The following is a 21,180-nucleotide window of genomic DNA, read 5'->3' on the forward strand; positions in this document are numbered from 1 at the left end:
CATGGCCTTGAACACAGTGGTGTCTGCTTCCCCTGTGGCTTGTGGGATGCTTTTGTGACATGAGTGGCCAGATGGGGCATCCACATCTGTGAAGTGGAGTTGAGCATGTGGTGGAGTCCGTGGCCCTGGCCATGTTGAGCAAGAAATTAAAGGGACTAGAATGCTGCTATCAGAACACATGTGAAAATATATTTAGAAATTTTTTTAAAAAGGTATACATTTGGCCTTATAAAAAAGAGGTCATAATGTTTTAAGATAAGGCCTAATAATACATGAAAGTACATAACTAATTTCACCAGTTTGCATTGAGGGCAGCATTTCCCAAACTTAGCAGTTTTCAAGAATCCCTGGGAGAAAATAACTTGTTATGAGGAATTTCAGAATTTAATGGAGTTTTTGTTTTTATTTTTGGCATCAACGCTGTGCTTTGCCTTTTCTGCTGTCCTTGTCCTCTGTATTCAGAGCACTGTCATTGATGTATATTGTCTTAGTTCAGGTTGCTAAAAAGAATACCATAGGCTGGTGACTTGCACAACAGACCTTTATTTCTCACAGTGCGGGAGGCTGGTAAGTCCGAGATCGGGGTGCTGGCATGAGGAGTGTCTGGTGAGAGCTCTCTTGAGAGCTCTCTTCCTGGTTTGCAGACTGATGTCTTATTGCTGTGTCCTCCCATAGTGGAGAGAGACAGGAAACAAGCTCTTTGGCGTCTCTTCATATAAGGGCATCATTTGCATCATGGGGGTCTGGCCTCATGACCCAGTTATCTCCTTGTGCCATTACCCAGGGGATGTGTGAATTCTGGGGGAGCACAAATATTTAAATTCATAACATATGTTTAAGGTATATCAGTTTTCAGTTCTCCCTTCTGTGTGTCTCCAGTCTTGCATAGGCACAAGTGACATGAGAACCAAATTATGAACCCAAGTGAAATAAAGCAAAGATTTTACACAGTTGCTTTTAGTTTCATGGAGGCCTAGGCATCCTGGCATTCTTGTAGTTATTGCAGTGATATGAGATGAGTTTAATTGTTGATTTTGAGTTTTGGAGAATTTTTCTGTTCCCATTTTGGCTCTGTGATTTCTTTTCTCATGCTGCCTCAAGACCCGTTTTTACTGTGCATACAGACCCCCTATATCTGTGCCAATATTAGTAACCTTTCTATCAAGTTTTTACTCTTTTGAAAATATCTAGTACATCTATCCAAGTAGCTGCAGAGAATCTCTTTGTCAACAAAAGTTTATTGAGGACCATCTATGGATCAGATATTATCCGAGCTATTTTCAGCACTGTATATGAGCATGGCAGAATTTATTCTTGATGCTACTTGAAAAGTCAGGGAAAACTTAAAGAAGTATGTAGTGTCTGAATTTTGGTGATGCCGGTTTAGAAATCTGTTTGCACCACTAATTCCAGACCCATTTCTTTTTAGCTCTCTGTATTCAGTTACAAAAACAAAAGGTCTTAGAGTGCAGACAGTTAATTTAACAGTTAAGCAAAAAAAAAAAAAAAAAAAAAAAAAAAAAAAAAGACACTATTAGTCACCAACACAATTCCTTGAGGTTCAAAACAGCTGTAGGTTCTGGAAGGCTGGTTGAAATTAGAATGTTATGTAGTTTGTATAGTACATAATGGATGAGCAGCTCAAGAATAGGAGGCATCAGATTCTGCATGGAAAGTTGAATGAAACTGAAGAAAAGAGAATCTGAGACATGAGCTCCTCGTTCTTCCCTTACCCTCTCGGCTAAATACATTAGTCTGAGATACAACTTTTGGCAGACTTGGGGTTTGCTAATGTGCTGTCCCAGTTGCAAACTGTCTGAAAGCAAAGAACGACTCTATGAATGGGGCAGTTTGATTTAGCAGATGCTTAAGGAACCCAGACAAAAAGGCTTAGGGACTAGGAAATAAGCCATGGAAAATTAGCATTTTCCTTTTGATCAGTTCATTTCATAGCATTCTGTATCTTCTTTGTATTTTTCAAAAATCCTGTATTAGAATTAATTTTTTTGATAAATGTGAGATATGACTTACTTATTCTCCTCCTTTCTTTTTAGAAAGTTTCTTATTTAGAAAATACCCTGCTGTTTTGAATAGTATTATCAGTTTAGCTCTTGGTGAATGTATGGGAATGAGAGTGTTCATTCACAGACACATGCTTACTCACGCATGACCAAGTATTTTAGAAATCTCTTTGCCTCCAAACAATGTATACCTTATATTTAAATACATTTTATATATGCATTAAGTATAGATATAAATTAAACATATATATTATCTATACATATAATATGTACATTTTATTTATTCTTTGTAATATTTTAAAGATAAGTAGAAATTTACATGTATACCTATTTCTTTTCTTTAGAAAGAACGACAGATATGTGGTTTTTACTATTTATCTTTACATTTTACTTATCTTATAAAGTAAATGCAGTATACTAAAGAATTACACTTTTTATTTTACTACATACCATGTTTGACAAAATGTGTCAGTCTAATTTTTTTCTCCTACTCAAATGACTCAAATTTTTTTTTGTATCTTTCTCCTGTATGTGACTTTTAGATTTAAAAAAAATACTAAAAATATTTACATATTTTTAGAAAGGGAGGGAAGGGAAAGGGAGTGAGACAGAGAGAATCTTAGGCAGGTTCCATATCCAGCACAGAGCCTGACACAGGTCTCAACCTCACAAACCTGAGATCATGACTTGAAATGAAATCAGGAGTCAGACTCTTAAGCAACTGAGCCACCCAGGCACCCCTCCTGTAGGTGATTTTTTTTTTTTTAATTAACATTTAATGTATTATTTGTTTCAGGGGTACAGGTCTGTAATTCATCCCTCTTACACAATTCATAGCACTCATCATAGCACATACCCTCCCCAATGTCCATCACCCAGTCACCATACTGTCCCTCCCACGCTCCTTCCCTCCAGCAGCCCTCAGTTTGTTTCCTGAAACTTAAGAGTCTTTTATGGTTTGTCTCCCTCCCCAGTCCCATCTTGTTTCATTTTCCCCTCCCTTTCCCCCATGACCCTCCGCCCTGCCTCTCAAATTCCTCTTATCAGAGAGATCATACGATAGTTGTCTTTCTCTGATTGACTTATTTTGCTTAGCATAATACCCTCTAGTTCCATCCATGTTGTTGCAAATGGCAAGATTTTGGGTTTTTTGATAACTGCATAGTAGTCCATTAAATATATATATATACCACATCTTCTTTATCAATTCATAAAGCAAAATGTGTGACATTTTGAAAGGGCATTTGCTTTTGTCTTTAAAATATATATCATTTATCATAAAAGGTGACATTGTGTGTGGGATCAGAACAACTCCTGTCTGTTTGTGGAAAATCAATTTAAATCACAAGTCTCTTCTTGTAGTTACTTATTGGCTTTGTTTCCACATTACAAAGCCTATCAGAGGGCTCCAAAGAGTGGGAAATCCATAATGTGTTACTACGTTCAGAATTGCTTTTCAGCTTAAAATCTTTATTGTTTTTGCAGTCCTGTAATGATTATTTATTCCTGTACTCCTCAAGTGAACACAGTATGGCTTGATCAGGTGAATTTTGGAAAGTTAGAATATTAAGATGTTGAAGGTTTGTAATATACCAGGATTCCTATAGAGCTCGTTTTGTGTTAGAGGGATGAGTTGACAAGCATTTACTGTGTTTCAGCTGCAGTTTTGGGTCTGTGTCATGGCCTGGTGAAATGCTGAGGAAGAGAACACAGACTCACAAGGGCTATGTTAGGAAGTAAAAATCTGGAATTTGCAAAACGATAAGCAAGCAACATGTGAAATTTATAATAAAGTTCTAAGTTTAGGGAGGGCAGTTGTAGAAGTTCAGAACGAGGATAGAAGGGGCTGCAGATACTAGGAAATCTTCACGAAAGGGGGAGATTTAGCTGGTCTTTAAGAGTGGGCACATTTTGGACTTGCGAGATGATGAAGGGATGAGAATACTGTGGAAGTTACTCTAGTGGTCATGTTCATTAGGCGTGGGGATACTGTGTGATATACATGCACTGTTCTTCTTTAAACAGTGAGACATGTTAGGTTACATTTGGAGTTTTGAACGATCTTCAGATAGTGAGTTTTCTCTGGCATAGAAGGGGAGGGGGTGATTGATTGGAAGTGTGGGTCACTAGAAGAGAAAAATGAGACCTAGGGCAACTCTCAGTTTGCCTTTAGGGTCAAGATAGTTGGGTACAGGTGTTAAGGAGGAAAAGCAGTTGGTAGTGGTGGTGATGTTAGTCGTGAGGGATCATGGAGGTAGTGATTTCTGTTTTGGATATTCTAACTGTAAGGTGTTTGTGTGACATTTATGTAATGTCCAGGGACAGTTGTTAGAAAGATTTGGAATTTACAGGAGAGACTGAGGTATTATTAGGGAGAGGGTATGATATTTAAGATAAAGGGCTTAGAAAGAATGCTGGGGAATAATAACAAGAGAAAAAACAAAAACCTCAAGAAGCCACTGTAGGAGATTGAAGTAGGATGGTGACTGAAAGAGGAGATGAAGTTGCCAAGTTTGTGATCTTTACTTATTTATTTTGTTGTCATGCTATTAAGTTTTTTTTAATTAAAATTTTCTCTTCTTTTAATTTTTTTGTGTTTGTTTATTATAGTTGGAAACTGTAGAGTTGGTGAACATAATTCCCCCAATCCCACCTGTAAGTCCTAGATTTGGGAAAATCCAAAATATTTCTTTAGTAGTTACTCCAGACATTGCAAATGGAGAAATTGGCTTCCTTAGCAATCTTCCAATCATTTTACACGAACCAGAAGATTCTGCTGCTGAAGTGGTAAGTAAGCTTTTTCTTATTGATGAGCCCTAATGAGTCTGAGATAAGGCATAGACAGTTTTCCTTTTTTGTAGAGTTAACATACAGACTTAACAGATCTTGAAAAGCTTCACCATTTACAGCAAGTCTTCAATGTGTCATTTGATATAAGAAACTAATGAATATGTGATTTTTCATCATCTTTTGCCATATTTGTTAGAATAAAATTAGAATTAATTGTTCATGGCCAGAATTGGGTGTTTTGATGTAGATGTTTTTAGATAGTGCTATGACATTTGCCAGAGTGATAGCTAAACATAATTTTTCTTTTTTTATTGACCAAGTCACATGTATTGCAGGTATCCCTGACCTATTGTATTTATTAGTATTACTCATGCTTGCTTTGGGCAGGACTAGGGTGGCTGCCGTGGGTTCTGTGCTTGGCGGCAGAAGGGATCCACTTGGATCACCATTCCACTTGGTGGTGGGAAAGTTGTGGAATGCCAGATCTGAGACATTTTTTATATATGGGTAAATTTTTGTGGACACACACACACACACGCACACACAGAAGCACACTCATAAACATACCACCCCTATGTGTACCGTACCCTGATTGAATTTTCCTGCCATTTATCTAGGGATGACTCTTTCAGCTTTACCATTATCTGAGTCACCGTCTATCCCTGAAACCTTCTCTAAGACTCTCCTAACTTAGATTGAATTTAAAGTGGGTTTGGGTTCAGCTCAGAAAAGAGGAGAAGTGTTTTTGTTATCAAAGTCTTATGTCGGAATATGGTATCCATGACTTCCTTTGCTTGTATATTTGATTCTGGAAATTGGCAGAGTATCTCATTGTTCAAGATGGTTCTGATTTTTGTATTTTTTATTAATATACTGTTTTCTTCTAAAAACTTAAAAACTAAAAACATTTAGAGAGTGGATTTCTTTTATTCATTATCTGCTGTCAATTTACCATTTCATATTTTTCCTTTGAGGGAAATTAGTTTTGAGGGAAAATTTTGGGCTCTGTAAACCTGCATTCTTCCCCTCTGGGAAACAGAAAGTATGGAAATTTCCCTCAGTTCTCTTTCTCTTTGTCCCATCCATAGCCCTGGCCACACCCACTCCCTCAGGGTGACTCTTAATTTTTTTTTGTCTTTCTTAAGTATCTTGTCTTGTTTACTAGTCTCCAGCCTGGACCATTGATAGTCAGATTAGCAGAATGGTTAGTGAGGAAAATATCTTCCATTTTTCAAAATGGGTTGTGTTAAAAAGCAAAGAACAAAGAAGGTAGTTTCTTAGGGGCTTATAAAGAATAGTGTATCTACCATTAAGTTTTCATTTATATTCTTTATTTGAAAAAAAACTTTATCATTATCTATAATGATCCTTCTATTTTCTATATTTGAAATGTACTGTACTTAAGTAAAACTACCAAAAATAATTTGTTTCAGAATTATTACAAAGCTGCCATTTATTTAGCTCATTTAATGGAGAGACATTCTAATCCTCTCCACAGACTTGCAAAATGGGTAAGTCCTAGCTTCATTTCACTCTAGGAAATTGAGGTCAGAGAGGTTAAGTAACTTGCCCAAGGTCACCCAGAACTATTTGAGTATCTCAGTTTATTTCTATTGCATGTATCATATTGGCTAGAAACATTTCTTATTCTTATTTATATTATTATTTTCTTATTTTTGCCTCCATAACTTTAAGATGAATTTTTCATAATTTTCTATTTTAATTACAAAACTTTATCTTTCAGTTTATATTGTGATATTACATTAATTCTTTTTTTGGGGGGAGAAACTCTGATGAAAATTTTGTATTTAACCAATATGTTCTGTGGTTTTTTCACTGCTCTTTGGCTTTTAAAATATCCTTTTATTAAGACAAAATACAGGTTAGGGATATTTTTAAGTGGGAACAGTTTTGCAGATAAATGTGATTAGCAAAAACTAATAAAAAGTTATATCTAAAATTATTTTTATGCTTTATAAAAAGAAGATATTTTCAGTTATATTTTATTGTTATTTAATAGTTGGCCTCTCTATGCAGAGTATATATATTCATATAATAACATGGCCATGCACTAACTGAAAAGCTTACATAATTTGTTAGCATATATTTCAGAAGAAATTGTTCCTTTTTTTTAAAAAATAAGGTATACATTCCCTTACATCGGGATGGAACTGATGGCCAGGCTACTGTCTATTGGAGTTTGAAGCCCTCTGGCTTTAATTCAAAAGCAGTGACCCTGGATGATATAGGTCCCTTTAATGGCTCTGTTGTGTTTTTATCTGGGCAAAGTGATACAACAATCAACATTACAGTCAAAGCTGATGACACACCGGAAATGAATGAGACAGTAACACTTTCTCTAGACAGGTAATAACCCATTTAGCTTATGTTTATTTAGTAACATTTATATATGTTCGAGTTCTCTGAAATAATTTTGTTTTTTGTTTTAATTCTTTCCTCCATATGAAGTAAAGAGAAAAAACTGAATAGATGACATTTTGCTGGGATTCTGACTTTTTTTGTTGTTGTTGATGGTTCTGGTTAGACTGTGAGTATTGTGACATAGTGAATTTTTACCCTGCTATTCATTATGAGGAAACATTGCACAGAGAATTTTTGGAGGATATCAGATATAACATAAGCATAGCTAATAAGTTGCTATATTAAAAAACTAGGCAGCAACAAATCAAAAATGTTAGGTTAAACAAACAGCTGTGTCTGCTTCATTTTCAGCAGGGGAGGGGATTAGAGCTTTTTTGAATGAGTAAAAAGAAAGTGTTAATCTTAATATAATGAAATTCTCTTTTTAACATAGAATTTGAACACTAAATAATACACACGTTATGGAGAATCAAAACTACAAATTTAAGGCTTTTTTTCCATTAATAATAAGGATTTACTTAACATTTCTCAGTGGATAATTTATATTAGGAAAATACTACAGTCTCAGAGAAATTTTTTTTTCAGTAATACAGAAAACCTCCAAAAGTGAAAAAAAGTTCTGCATTTAACTAATGTCAGTTAATTTAAAAAAAAAAAAATCAAAGCCAAGCTTATCTATATTAAAGTTGATACATATTTGAGAAGGTTAGTGTGACTGGAGTGCTTTTCAAAATTCATATATTATAAACAGTAAAAATCACATATAAATTCAATTGGCATTATCTTATACTGTATTAATCAGGACTGAAATAGTGTATTATTTCATGGAACCCCTGATCCTATTTATATTTTACCATTCGGTTTTTTTCTTTGTAAGTATTTTGTGTAAACATCTTATTTTTATGTCAGAGAAAAATATAGAATGTAGGGAACAAATCTACTAAGTGTCTGCTGTATATTTTGTTTGTTTTCATAAGTGAATTCTGTTTACTCCCTTTTTTACATAGAAAGTAAAACAAAGCACACAAACAAAAAAATTAAAAAAATAAAAAATTTAATAGACACACTGTCTAAATGTCTCATTTTAATGACTTATGCTTTTAATATGTATTTCACATTAAATCTTAAGGAAAGGTATTTCAAATTACTTTAAAAAATCAGTGAAATGTAAATGAAAACTGAGAATTACCTTTTTTTTTTTTTTTTAGGTTTGACTACTCATTAAATCAATGAGCAGTCTCCAAAAAAAAAAAGAAAAAAAAATGAACAGCATTTATTAACCCAAGATCTTAGCAATTCATAAAAACTCTTAGCTGAGTTTCTGCTTTGGCTAAGTGCTTAAAGAATGATTTAATTTTCACCTTCGAAAGTTTTATAATGAATACTTTTTGTATTCTTCCAAAAAAGTCATTTTTTAACTTGATCATATAAACCTTTAAATTAAATATAATTTTTAAGTGTTCATTTCTTTCTCTCCTTTGGGCAAAAACAGTACACAAGGAAATACAAATCATTGGCAAGAGTATTTCAGAAATTAATGGTTATTCTCTTTTCAAATACAGGAAATTCATTTAATTTTATATTAAAATGTTTTAATTCAATTAGCAACAGTGTTTACTTATATTATCTAAATTGTACATGAGTAAGAATGAGCCAGTAACATTTGAGTGTTCTAAGATATATTTAATTAAATAAATGTGAGAATAACATCTAAAATTAAAAATCACATGTTTTATCTAAACCTCATCTTGATTTTACAAATTTTTAACAAAACTAAAATGAAAGAATGAATGGTAGTAAGTGTTATTACAATGTTATGATATAATAATACAACAGAAATAACACTTTATTGTGGTACCTTACACTTGATCTTAGCCAAAAGGCTGAGAAGCGATTTTTTTGTGGTACCTTATATACTTTCTCTAAAGTCAAATTCAAATGGCAATTCTCTATATTTAGTAGAGATAAAAGTTGCTCTGGAGTTAAATAGTTTGTAATGCTTTCAGTATCATACCAGTTAAAAATATTTTATTGTTCAGTTTTCCCCAAATCAGAACAAAATTTCGCTTTGCCAGTGTATTTCAGAAAAATTTTCGTATATATTGTGTATAACCCCATATATATAAATAGTGTAATTTGACCTTGCAAATGAAGCCCTGGAGTTGTGCCTGTTGACATGTATTTTTCAAGACTGTTTGAAAATGCATTACACTGGGGATTTGGAAAAGTATTTAGATTTCCTGATACGAAGTTCTATTTAAATAATATTTGTCAGAGTTAAAAGACAAAAATGCTATCTTGTGGCTTCTTAATTATATTTCTAGGCAAGTGATGAAAGGTATGTATTTCTTTGCTTCTAGAGTTTTTAATTTTTTCAAAGAATAACTGGGTTTCAGTCTGAGGATGAAGATTTTTGTTTTTTTTTTTTAAAACCTCACTAAAGCTACTAAGTAATTATAAGTCAAGCTGAGTGAGATTTGCTCAGCTGCTGTGGCCTGTGAGCACGCACAGTGTTTGACAGACCCCAGCGCCTTGGAGCAGGCCTGGAAAGGAATGTCGTCCGTGGCTGTTGACATGCTGGCTGTCCATGGGGTCATCTTCCCTAAGTGGGAACTGCTGAAACTCTTGCTAGCATTTGTCAATAGCAGAGAAGCCAGTGTGCAGAATTCCCATAAAGTGAACATTACTGGCTTGTGGAGGAAAAAAAAGGAAAGCTTTCTTTAGCTTTATTTTTCCTCTGTCGTTCAAATTTCTAGCAGTATTAAGTGAGATTTTGGCAAATGGTGTCTCTGTCTGCTTTTCCCCCTCCCACACTTCTTTCTATGTTGACAGGGTAGAAACTGAAAGGTTTGTCGTGTATTTTGGGTAAGTGTACAAAATAATGCCTTGGTTTTGGTTGTTCAGCCTTTTTGCTTTTCAAGCCATTGTTTTAGACAAGGCTGTGGTTCTGCATGACTGCAGGTCTTGAGAAGTTTTGCTTGATGCCTGCGCATGCTTTGTGTGTCGTTTCATTTTCTAATAGTAAGGGGAACATGTATGAAATATGGGTATATTCACTGTGAAAATCACATGACTGGATTAACGATGTAACAAATAACTGTCCTATTATTTGAGCTGTCTCTTCTGCGGTCACGAGGATGCTAGGTGTGGGTTGTCAGGTTTCCAAAAGCTAGGGAAGGAAGATAATTCTGATTTTCTATTACATAGGAAGTGAGCTGTCTTTTCTATGTATTGATTGTGGCTTCATTGTAATTTTGAGGTCTGATCTTGAGTACTTTTTGGTTCAACAGAAAGTGACATTTGGGAAGGTTTAGAACAGACCGCAGGTCTGAGTATTCTCAAAGAGTATGCAGGCTTTAAACTCCCAGAGCCCTGCGTCCCAGTCTCTTTGATCGTTCTAATTATACACCGACCATAAAAACCAGAAATATAAAAAAATCTTCTTTAAATATGTTCTTTTGAGAGATGTGTAGAAATTGCTCAATAAGTCATGCATCTCAGATCCATAATATTCCATGTTTTTTTTTTGGCATATGTTCTGTATTTTCTTTTATAATAACAAAAAAGGAAGTTAAAAGTGAGGTGAATAGAATTATATGAAAGGTCAAAAATATTTCTAAAATCTAATCATGACTTCATTTATGTTTGATCAGTGTGGCTTGTTTTAGTCCGTGCAGTTATCCAACTTTTATTTAGTTAGTATAATCTTATGTCCTTAGATTTTTTAAAAATTTAAAAAATTTTAAAAATTCAAGTGCATGTAAAGTTAAAGCAATTTTATTTAAACGTATTTTCTAACTACATGTTACAAATTAAATTTTCATAAAACTGTAAACCTGTAGATTTTGTTCTTTATAAAAATATATTTATAGCCTTTGATTACTTATTTTATGGTATACTTAGACAATAATTTTGGTGTATAAATATCTTTGAAATATTTGATTTAAGTCAAATATGAAAGATGTAATGAATTCAGAAATAGAAGTTCTTCCATAAATATTATGAATAAAAAGTATTTTGATCTTATATAATTTTAATACACTTAAATTCAGTTTAAATTTCAACTCCTAATAACTTTCATATTCATTATCTAGAAGTGTTATAAATATTGCAAATAAGGCTGCAAAATTCAGTATGAAGATTAGAGGTAGCATGTTCCTTTTTTTCCTTCTGACTTCTCCAGGGTCAATGTGGAAAATCAAGTGCTAAAATCTGGATATACTAGCTGTGACCTAATTATTTTGGAAAATGATGATCCTGGGGGAATTTTTGAATTTTCTCCTACATCCAGAGGACCCTATGTTATAAAAGTAAGTACAAAAGAAACGTTAGTCTATTTTGTACTTACAACCTCAGATGAAAAATCTTGGAGTTTGAACTTCCATGGATTTTTGTTGTTGTTGTTTTTTAAGGAAGGGGAATCTGTAGAGCTCCACATCACCCGATCCAGGGGAGCTCTGGTGAAGCAGTTTCTACACTACCGAGTAGAGCCGAGAGATAGCAATGAGTTCTATGGAAACACAGGGGTGCTAGAATTTAAACCTGGGGAATGGGAGATTGTAATCACGTTGCTAACAAGATTGGATGGAATACCAGAGGTACAGGTTTTTATTTTTTTCATGTGCTTTTGTGGAAAGCTGGTAGTGTCTAGTATATTAGGAATGTAAATATCTTAAACATTGATAAGAAGATACAGGAGAAGTGAACAAGAAAGGCTTGCGAGGTCCTTACATTTGCCAAAGAAAAAAAAAAGCTTAAAAAACAAAGTGAGATTTATTCAACTTTGAATTATGTACATTTGTCCTAATAAGGAAATACCAAATGATATGAAATGATTGTGATCAGTCTTCATCTTCTTTAAGCTTTGTTTATGTTTTGTTTTATTTTATGTCATCTGTTTGAACTTTTAATGATGTGGGTTTGAACTGAAGTTTTTCTGTAAAATCACTTTTTATTTTTATTTTTTTATTATTTTTAAAAGATTTATTTATTTATTTGTCAGAGAGAGAGGAGCTAGTGCGAGCACAGGCAGAGTGGCAGGCAGAGGCAGAGGGAGAAGCAGACTCCCTGCCAAGCAAGGAGCCCGATGTGGGACTCGATCTGAGCTAAAGGCAGCTGCTTAACCAACTGAGCCACCCAGGCGTCCCTGTAAAATCACTTTTAAAAATAAATAAAGTTTTATATTAATGGAATCACATATTGTTCCATTGTGTTTGCACACCAATACACAAGTAGTTTTTAAATTAATTTTACTTTATTTACTCTTACTAACTTAAATGGCTGGATCATCAGTGATAAGGTCCAGTCTTCTTACTATGTCAGTATAGCATTATGATTTTATCTTCTCCTTTTTGGATAATGTATACTTTCATATCTGATGTCTCACTTAATTGGTAGGAGAATGTTAGACAATTTTTTTAGGAATAATATAAGCTCTTTTGTTTTTTTCTGTCAGTGGGATGTTTCTGGAAAATAGTATTAATATTCTTGAATAGATACATTTTTATTTGCTTTAAAATGTCAACTTTATATTTTTCCTAATTTGACATGTTCATTTTAGTTGGATGAACACTATTGGGTGGTCCTCAGCAGCCATGGTGAACGGGAAAGCAAGTTGGGAAGTGCTACGGTTGTCAACATAACGATTCTAAAAAATGATGATCCTCATGGGATTATAGAATTTGTCTCTGATGATCTAATTGTTATGATAAATGAAAGTAAAGGAGACGATACCTATAGTGGTAATTTATTCTGCTTCTTATATTCTAGTACTGTTTACTGAAGAGGAAGTTAGTCATTTTTTAGTTTATTTCTTTAGTGAATAGTTACTTTTAGTTGTCCATGTGCCTTAAAAATTACATATAGTACAGCTATAAATATTTTTAAAATCATATTTAGAATTCCTGTTTTTATTTCTTACATCAGTATTGTGATGATAACTGATGATTTCAGTTATATTTTGATTTCAATTAACCATATGTGGTAGAAGTCAAATACCGAAGAATGAAGTGAGTCAAATAGGAAAGACTTTAAAACTGAGAATTACTGGTAGGGAGCTATTATAGTGCCCTGAAATGAGAAGGATCTTATTTTTAGAGCATTGTCTGTCAGGTGAGAAAATTACTTTTGAGTGTGTAACTTCCTCTAGAAGCTTTTAGCTCATATCCTTGTAGAACTTTGTCATAGGTTAGAAAACTTTGTCATAGGATAGAAAAGATCAAGACCATTTATTTTATAAATGTTATACCTGAAGAAAGAAGACTAGGTTACAACATTTAGATACATAACTTGAGGCAATCTAAGCAAAAGATTGATTTTTATTAAAAAGAGTTCTTACTTTTACTTTTGTTTTTTGAGCAGTTTCTTTACTCATCATTTTAGAATTGTTAATATATATTCATATATATTATACACATTTGTATTTCACAGCTGTTTATGATATAATAAGAAATCGAGGCACCTTTGGTGATGTTAGTGTATCATGGGTGGTTAGTCCAGACTTTACACAAGATGTATTTCCTGTCCAAGGGACTGTTTTCTTTGGAGATCAGGAATTTTCAAAAAACATCACCCTTTACTCTCTTCCAGATGAGGTAAGTGTTGCATATGTAACTCTCTTTATTTGTTGTCATTGCTTAATATTTATTTTTTATTTAATAATTAGATATCTGGCAATATATTTTGTCATGAAAATATGTGATAAAGAATGCAGGTATGATAATTTCTAAATAGAAGCCAAGAGAGAAATATTTTTTGTTTCCTTGAAGGCATCTTCAACTCTTAGAGAACTTGCAGTTGCCAGTGACACTGCATAGATGTTAAATATCAGGGATTCAAGGTGAGGTTAAGTTCTCAGCTTATACTTTGGCCATTTGAAGCCAAGGGTACCATCTACCAAATATCCTATTGGTGCATTCTCAGAATCAGGACAGTCATCAGATGGATCATGGACCCAGGGCGGTGGTCATTTTATTGGTAATGAAGAGAAAGAACTTAGGAACAATGGGAGTGGACCTTTCTGAGCAGAGCTGTGTTTAAATGGTCCCAGAAGCCTCTTCTTTCCCTTGGGCTTATTCCTTAAGACATAAAATTCCAACAGTCTTCTATTTTAGGATATGGAGAACACTAGCTTACATGGTGGAATGAAAGAGAAATAGTGTCCAACTAGAGATTTATATAGGCTCAGAGATAGTGGAGAATCTCATCTTGGTAGGGCATGGGAATGAGGTCTTTATGGGTGAAGCTTCAGTGAGGTTTGTAAGAGGCCTTTGAGAGCTACCTCAGCTTTTGTTACTTTTATGAGCTCTGTTCTAAATGGGTTAAAAATTCATTTTTCTGTTTTTTTCTTGTAAATAACATATATCCCATCTTCTTACAGAAATAATGTGACCTGTGTGGTATTTATATTTTTTGCTTTTGTAGGCAAAATCTCTCTCTCTCTCTCTCTCTCTCTCTTTTTTTTTTTATCACATTTTATGAGTCAGAAAGAAGTGACTTTTTGGATGACATGCATATTAGAATGTTTTTTTGGGTCTGAGTCCTACTTGAATCAGAAATGGTGATGGACTTTAGTCCTGTCATTAATAGAGCTATTTTTTAAAAAGATAAAAATAATTTAGGAATATATAATGGAATTATTTATACAAATCACCTAACTTAAACATGTGTCATATTTTCCAAAAGATTCCAGAGGAAATGGAAGAGTTTACCATTACTCTACTTAATGTCACTGGAGGAGCTAAAATAGGAAATAAAACAACTGCAACTCTGAGGATTAGAAGAAATGATGACCCCATTTATTTTGCAGGTGATGTTGCTGTCTTTTTTGAGTGAGCTTACATCTTTTTAAATAGTAGATATATATGTTTTCAATAACTTTCATAATTGAACATTTTCAATTCAGCACAATGGAAACTTATTTGAATATGATTTCATGATTTGTTTGGATGATCATTATTCAATCCATTTGATGTTTTAAGAAATATATATATATATTATTTAAAGATTTTATTTATTTATTTGACAGAGAGATCACAAGTAGGTAGAGAGGCAGGCAGAGAGAGGGGCAAGCAGGCTTCCTGCTGAGCAGAGAGCCCGATGTAGGGTTCCCCCTTCCAGGACCCTGGGATCATGACCTGAGCCGATGGCAATGGCTCAACCCACTAAGCCATCCAGGCACCCCAAGAAACATTTTTAAAGGTCTCGTGAAGGAAAAAGAAAATAAAAAAAAGCAAGTACTATTTTACTAGCTTTGTTCTTCCTCTGCCTTCAAATTCCAGGGTGTTTCTTTTGTGTTTGTGTAAGAAAGGATACTCTTCCATGAAATGTCTTCCAGTTCATGGTGTAGCCAGTTCATGGTCTGGGTATTATACCTAATTGATGCTCACTTACTTAAAAACCTCATCTTTACTGAACATGTAAATTAAGGCTTCCCCATTCTTCTTTAGAACTCTCTTTTGCCACCCAAGACATTTCTCAGTTTTTATTTTATTTTAATTCAAGTATAGTTAACATATAGTGTTATATTAGTTTCAGGTGTACAATTTAGTGATTCATTACTTCCGTACATCACCTGGTGCACTTCTTAATACCGTAACCTATTTCACCCATCCCCACCCCCCAACTTCCCCTCTAACATTTAGTTTGTTCTAACCATTAGTTTGCTCTTTATAGGTGACAGTTTTTAGTTTTATTTGTGAACTTAATTGGTATCTAATTCCTTCCCTTTTTTTTTTTTTTCTTTTGGAAGACTTTGTTTATTTATTTGACACAGAGAGAAAGAGAGAGTGACACAAGCAGTAGAGAGCAGGCTCCCCGCTGAACAGGGATCCCAATGAGGGCATGGTTCCAGGACCCTGGGATCACGACCTGAGCTGAGGGCAGACGCTCAGCTGACTGAGCCACCAGGTGCCCCAGTGTCTAATGCTTTATTAAGCTCTTTTTTGCAAGCTGTTCAATTTACAATTGCAGGAATCTTTTAAAGATCTTAAATTTTATTGCTTCATAATTTCAACCTCCAGTTAACATGTATATAATGAATTAGTCCTGTGCTCAGCATTCTAACTGCTGTAGCAAAATTAAAATTATCAGGGTTTATTCTCAAGGAAGTTACAATCTAGATTTGGAAATGAGGTATATGAAACAGTAGACCAAGGATTTCAGATAGCAACTAATTTACTGACAACTTAGAAGTTGAAGACAGTGGCTTCTGTAGGAATTAAGGCAAGGGGAAGCTTATTGACTAGAAGTCATCAGAGAAGCCTTCATGGCACCAGAGCTGAATCTTTAAGCAAAGACACAATGGAGGGTATTTGTTTTGTGGGCAGGGAGAAACATGAAGTGATATGAAAATATATAGATGGGATCAGAAAAGCTCACATGTTTCTTCTTTTCTTCATCAATATTTCAGAACCCCGTGTGGTGAGAGTTCGGGAAGGTGAGATTGCTAACTTCACAGTGCTCAGAAATGGATCTGTTGATGCTGCCTGCACCGTCCAATATGCTACCATGGATGGGAAGGCTACTGCAAGAGATGGAGACTTTGTTCCCATTGAAAAAGGAGAAGTCCTTGTTTTTGCAGTTGGAAGTCGAAAGCAGGGGATATCTGTATTCATTAATGAAGATGATATCCCAGAAACAGATGAGCCCTTTTATATTATCCTCTTTAATTCAACAGGTAAATCAATTATATTTTTATGGCAGACCTCTTGTTTTAGTGCTTTTATCAAGATGACATTAATTGTTTAACTGTCATCGCTGACTGTTTGAGAGCAGAATTGCGTATTTTATTGCTTTCTTGCGGGAAAGAGTGAAGAATGTGTGTGTTGAATCTTCATGTACCTGGTATACTCTGTGGCGTTGTTTTCAATCTTTTTCCACAATGTAGCACACAGAAAAAAGTATGATATTATGTAAGGAATAGAAATCTTTTAGCTAAGGCTACCCTGAGCCTTGTTTAGTAATCTTTGGTCTTAGGGCATCAGTATTCTGTAAGCCCTTGATCTTCTAGCATGCCACCGGTCATACTGGCTGGGAAGCCACCTGTAGATGTCTATTTGGTAATTCTCTGGAGCCGTAGCCATAATGAATGATAATTTGCAGGGGGGAATAGATGGGCTCTTTCTTCTTCTCTGTACTATATGTGAAGCAGGATGTTTGGACCTCAGTAGTTGGGTCCTAGAATATTTTGGCCCGACTTTTAGCAAATTGGAGAGGTTTTAGCTTGTTTTTATATTTATTCGTTTAGGTGTACTAAGAGCTGTTTTCCTTCTGAACACTTTGAGAATAAGTTGAAGACAGAATACCCCATCATCTCTGATACATTGGTACATTTTTCCTACAAAGACGTTCTCTTATATAACCACAGTATAATCATTAGTATCAGGAAGGTAATATTAACATCGTCATTGCTTGAGATACCCTTCAGATTTCTCCAGCTGTCCCAATAATGTCCTTTCTATTAAAATCATGCATTGAATTTAGTCGTCATGTCTCTAATCTCTTCAGTTTGGAGAAGAGATTTCCTTTATAATACAGGAATTTTATAATACATATTTATATGATTATATAATACATACATACATATGATTACATAATACATATAATATGTATGAATACATAATATATTTTAATAATATATAATATGATATAAACCTTTATAATATAGAAATTACAGGCTAGTTATTTTGTAGAACATCTTCCATTTTAGGTCTCTTTGATATTTCCCCATTATTATTAGTTTTAGGTTTTCATAGAATTGATTCTTTGTTCTTCCCATCTCTTCAGTTGACACATGATATTGTTTTGTCCCTTTACTGCAGTGTTTACTTTGACCACAATTTAGGTGGTGATTGCCAGGCTTCTCTCTTGTACTTTTTTCTTTGAAACTAATAAATATTTTGTGGGAAAGATGGATTATGCAAATACCATGGAACTCCTCAGACTTTCACCCTTTATCAGTATGGACTCATGATTTCTGTTTAATGAGTGGGTTATATTTCACTATTATTTTTTTTTGTTCTGGTGGTCAAATTTTCCCAGATTTGGCTAGTGGCAGCCTGTTTGAGGGGACTTTTTTGTCTTTTTGACAGGTCCCTATTATTATGTGAACATTTTCTTATTCCTGGCACAGCAAGCTGTTCCAAACTCATACTTTTCCTGTCACAACCCTGAAATTAGTCATTTTTCCAAGAAGCCCTGGTTCCTTTTAGTGAAGATGTTATTTAGAAACCAGAATCTGGGCACTAGGTAAGCTTATTGTTACTGAGTTATGCTCCTTCTAGGACCTTCTAGTGTACAGAGATTGGGAACATTTTTATGTAGGTATGTATTTCCATAGACATACATCTACACTTTTATATCTGCAGTTCTATATCCAACTCTATATTGAAAACCATGAGTTCGCAACAATGTTTCCATTTCTGCCTATTGTCACAGGGTTTGTTGTAGTTTTTTTCTTTCCATGTTTATCCCTCCCTTCTCGAAGAGTGTGAAATTCAGCCCTCTTTACTTTTAATATATTTACTTCTTTGATTGGGTCCCCTGGACCTACTCCCATGGCTTCTTTTACCCTCCTTCCACAGTGAGATTGCCTTTCTTACCCCACAAGGGTTCTGGCTTCCTGCTCGAGGATCTCTCCATCCACATGTGGATGCCTTCCTATTCCACTCAGACTCCAACATCCAACAGTAGGGTTTTCTCCCGTGGAGATGCCCTCCATACCCCTCCTTGTGGTGGGTCGCTGTCATGCTGCAACTGTCCACCCTTACAGTGAAGGCCTGTCTATGCTTTACCTTGTAGCTTCTGTACTGAAATATTCCACAAGAGGAAAATTAAAAGAAAGAGGTCACTTAATTTTTGTTTGTGCTGCCTTTCTCCACCATTTTGTCTATCTTTCTCTCTCTCTGGTTTTGTCTCTCTATTTCCTTTCTCTCTTTCTCATTTTCACATGTCTTAGTAAGAAAATTTTAAAAAGTATCATCTTACCATCTTATGAGAAACAATTTAACTTTGTAGCATAATGTCCACAAAAGAAATTTAGCAGTTCCAGAAAAACCCACAAATTAGGCCTTATGTATACAAAACACATTTTGATGAATTCAGTCATTGTCCTAAAATTTAAATGAAAGAAATTACTACAGGTCAAAATAATTTGGGTGATATAAAAGTGAAAAACAGAAAAAAAAAGTGAAAAACAGAAAATTTTGCTGTCATGTATAGAAAGTGGATGAAGAAATGCCATTGTTGTAATATCGTTTACTGTAGGAATAAGTTCTTGATTCCATTTATTACTTTGGTGTCATTCTGGGGAAAATTACTGTGTCCCAAACATCTCTGAGGTCAAAATGTCACTGGGTTCAAACTCTTATCAGGAACAAAATGTCATTATGATTAAAGTAGTAGATTGGAACATCAAAACCTCTTATAAAGAGAATGGAAAATCACTGTGCAAGGAGAGGGTTGGCATTTATTTTGCAAAATACATCATTGGGGAACTATGTAATTGGTATTGGAAGAGAGAGGGATGGAGAGAGCGGTGTTATTGGACGGCTGGACTGAAGTATACTGCCACTGCATTTGTCTTCAGTATTTTTCCATATGTGGCGGCATCTGAGAATCTAATGACTTTAGCTATGAAGAGTTGGATGACATAATTTGTGCTTTTACATCCCTTCTGTGTTCTTTATCTTCCACTTGCCTCTCCTCATTCATGATGTCATAACATTGAGGGCGATCAATGGCGGGAGGGCTGGACGGGCAGCATCTCCAGCATGACCTCGTGCTGGCAGTGGGTATCTGTGCCTGATAGTTAGTATTCATGGTATATATCCTAGATTGAATTATTGGATCAAAGGATGTGGCCATCCTCAGAGTCCTTGTTAAATATTGTCCATTCTCCCTGTGGAGAGACAGAATGAGTTTTAGTACCACCTGTGACATTTTGCAGGACAAATGCATGTGATAGCAGAACCCTGACAAAATTCGATTTTGTTATTTTTGTTTTTCTTCAATTTTATGATTATTTTTAGTTTTCTATTACTTTATATTGTCAGCATTTCCTATACAATGATTTACTATTTTTTATGTTTTTTCCATCTTTCTTTTTTAAAAAAGATTTTATTTATTTATTTATTTCCCTCTTTCCTTCGGCTAATTATCAAGTAAGTTTGAGTACAGTTGTATATTTATATAAATTATTTTTAATGTGCTGGTTTGTTACATGTCATTTCTGATTTTATAATTTTAGTTTTAGTGTTGCCTTCTTCTGATTTTGAAAGTTTTCTTTCTTTCAGTTCAGCTAACATTCATAAATAAATTTTGTGTACCAGTTATGGAGCTCTACTCTGCTAGGGCATAGAATTGATTAAGAAGGGTTTGTTTAAGGATCTTATAGGAAAATGTGTATGTGTGTATGCATGTTTGTGTGTGTGTGTTACTAAACTAATGTGATCATCGTTATGATAGACTGACAAAGTGGGAAGTGCTGCAGGAACACAGTGGAGATGTTCTTTCCTTAACTTTGGAATTCAGGGAAGAATTCTGAGAGATATGTTGCTTGAACTGGTCCTGAGGACTAACAAGTGTTGAGAAAAAGTGAGGAGGAATTTTGCTTGTATAGGGAGCAGGAGAAGCAAAGAGGAAGAGCTTTGGACCTCGGGGAACTGATGAGAAGAGAACTGATATCTTGGTAGTAACAGGACTGACACACTCTGGATGGAACTCAAGTGGAAGAATCAATTTCAGCACAATTAAGATTGCTTTGTTCTGTGTATGACAGAATCAAACTACTGCCTGAAGACAGAGATTTAAAGGGAAATGCTCTCAAGCCAGTCATTCCAATTAATATGAACTGGAGTTTTTTTTTTTATGTTATGGGATGATCCTTTTATTATTTTTATGAAATCAGTCTACCTCAAAACTTTGGAATTAGATAAAACTATGTTTTTGATTTCTAATTAAACTGTTGAAGCAATATTCCTATTGCGAG

At 34.5% G+C, this 21,180-nt stretch overlaps 1 protein-coding gene across 1 annotated transcript in view; it reads left to right on the forward strand.

Annotated features, from left to right (window-relative positions):
• ADGRV1 (adhesion G protein-coupled receptor V1) overlaps positions 1-21,180 on the forward strand; it is a 527,902-nt gene that overhangs the window by 46,289 nt on the left and 460,433 nt on the right. Inside the window, exons 11-18 of the mRNA XM_059416383.1 lie at positions 4,632-4,808; positions 6,955-7,178; positions 11,377-11,503; positions 11,606-11,791; positions 12,754-12,934; positions 13,623-13,786; positions 14,877-15,000; positions 16,603-16,869. Of these exons, the coding sequence (XP_059272366.1) occupies positions 4,632-4,808; positions 6,955-7,178; positions 11,377-11,503; positions 11,606-11,791; positions 12,754-12,934; positions 13,623-13,786; positions 14,877-15,000; positions 16,603-16,869 (1,450 nt within the window). The remainder of the gene's footprint in view (positions 1-4,631; positions 4,809-6,954; positions 7,179-11,376; positions 11,504-11,605; positions 11,792-12,753; positions 12,935-13,622; positions 13,787-14,876; positions 15,001-16,602; positions 16,870-21,180) is intronic.

Source organism: Mustela nigripes, chromosome 12 (genome assembly GCF_022355385.1).
Source record: "Mustela nigripes isolate SB6536 chromosome 12, MUSNIG.SB6536, whole genome shotgun sequence".
Lineage (NCBI taxonomy): Eukaryota > Metazoa > Chordata > Mammalia > Carnivora > Mustelidae > Mustela > Mustela nigripes.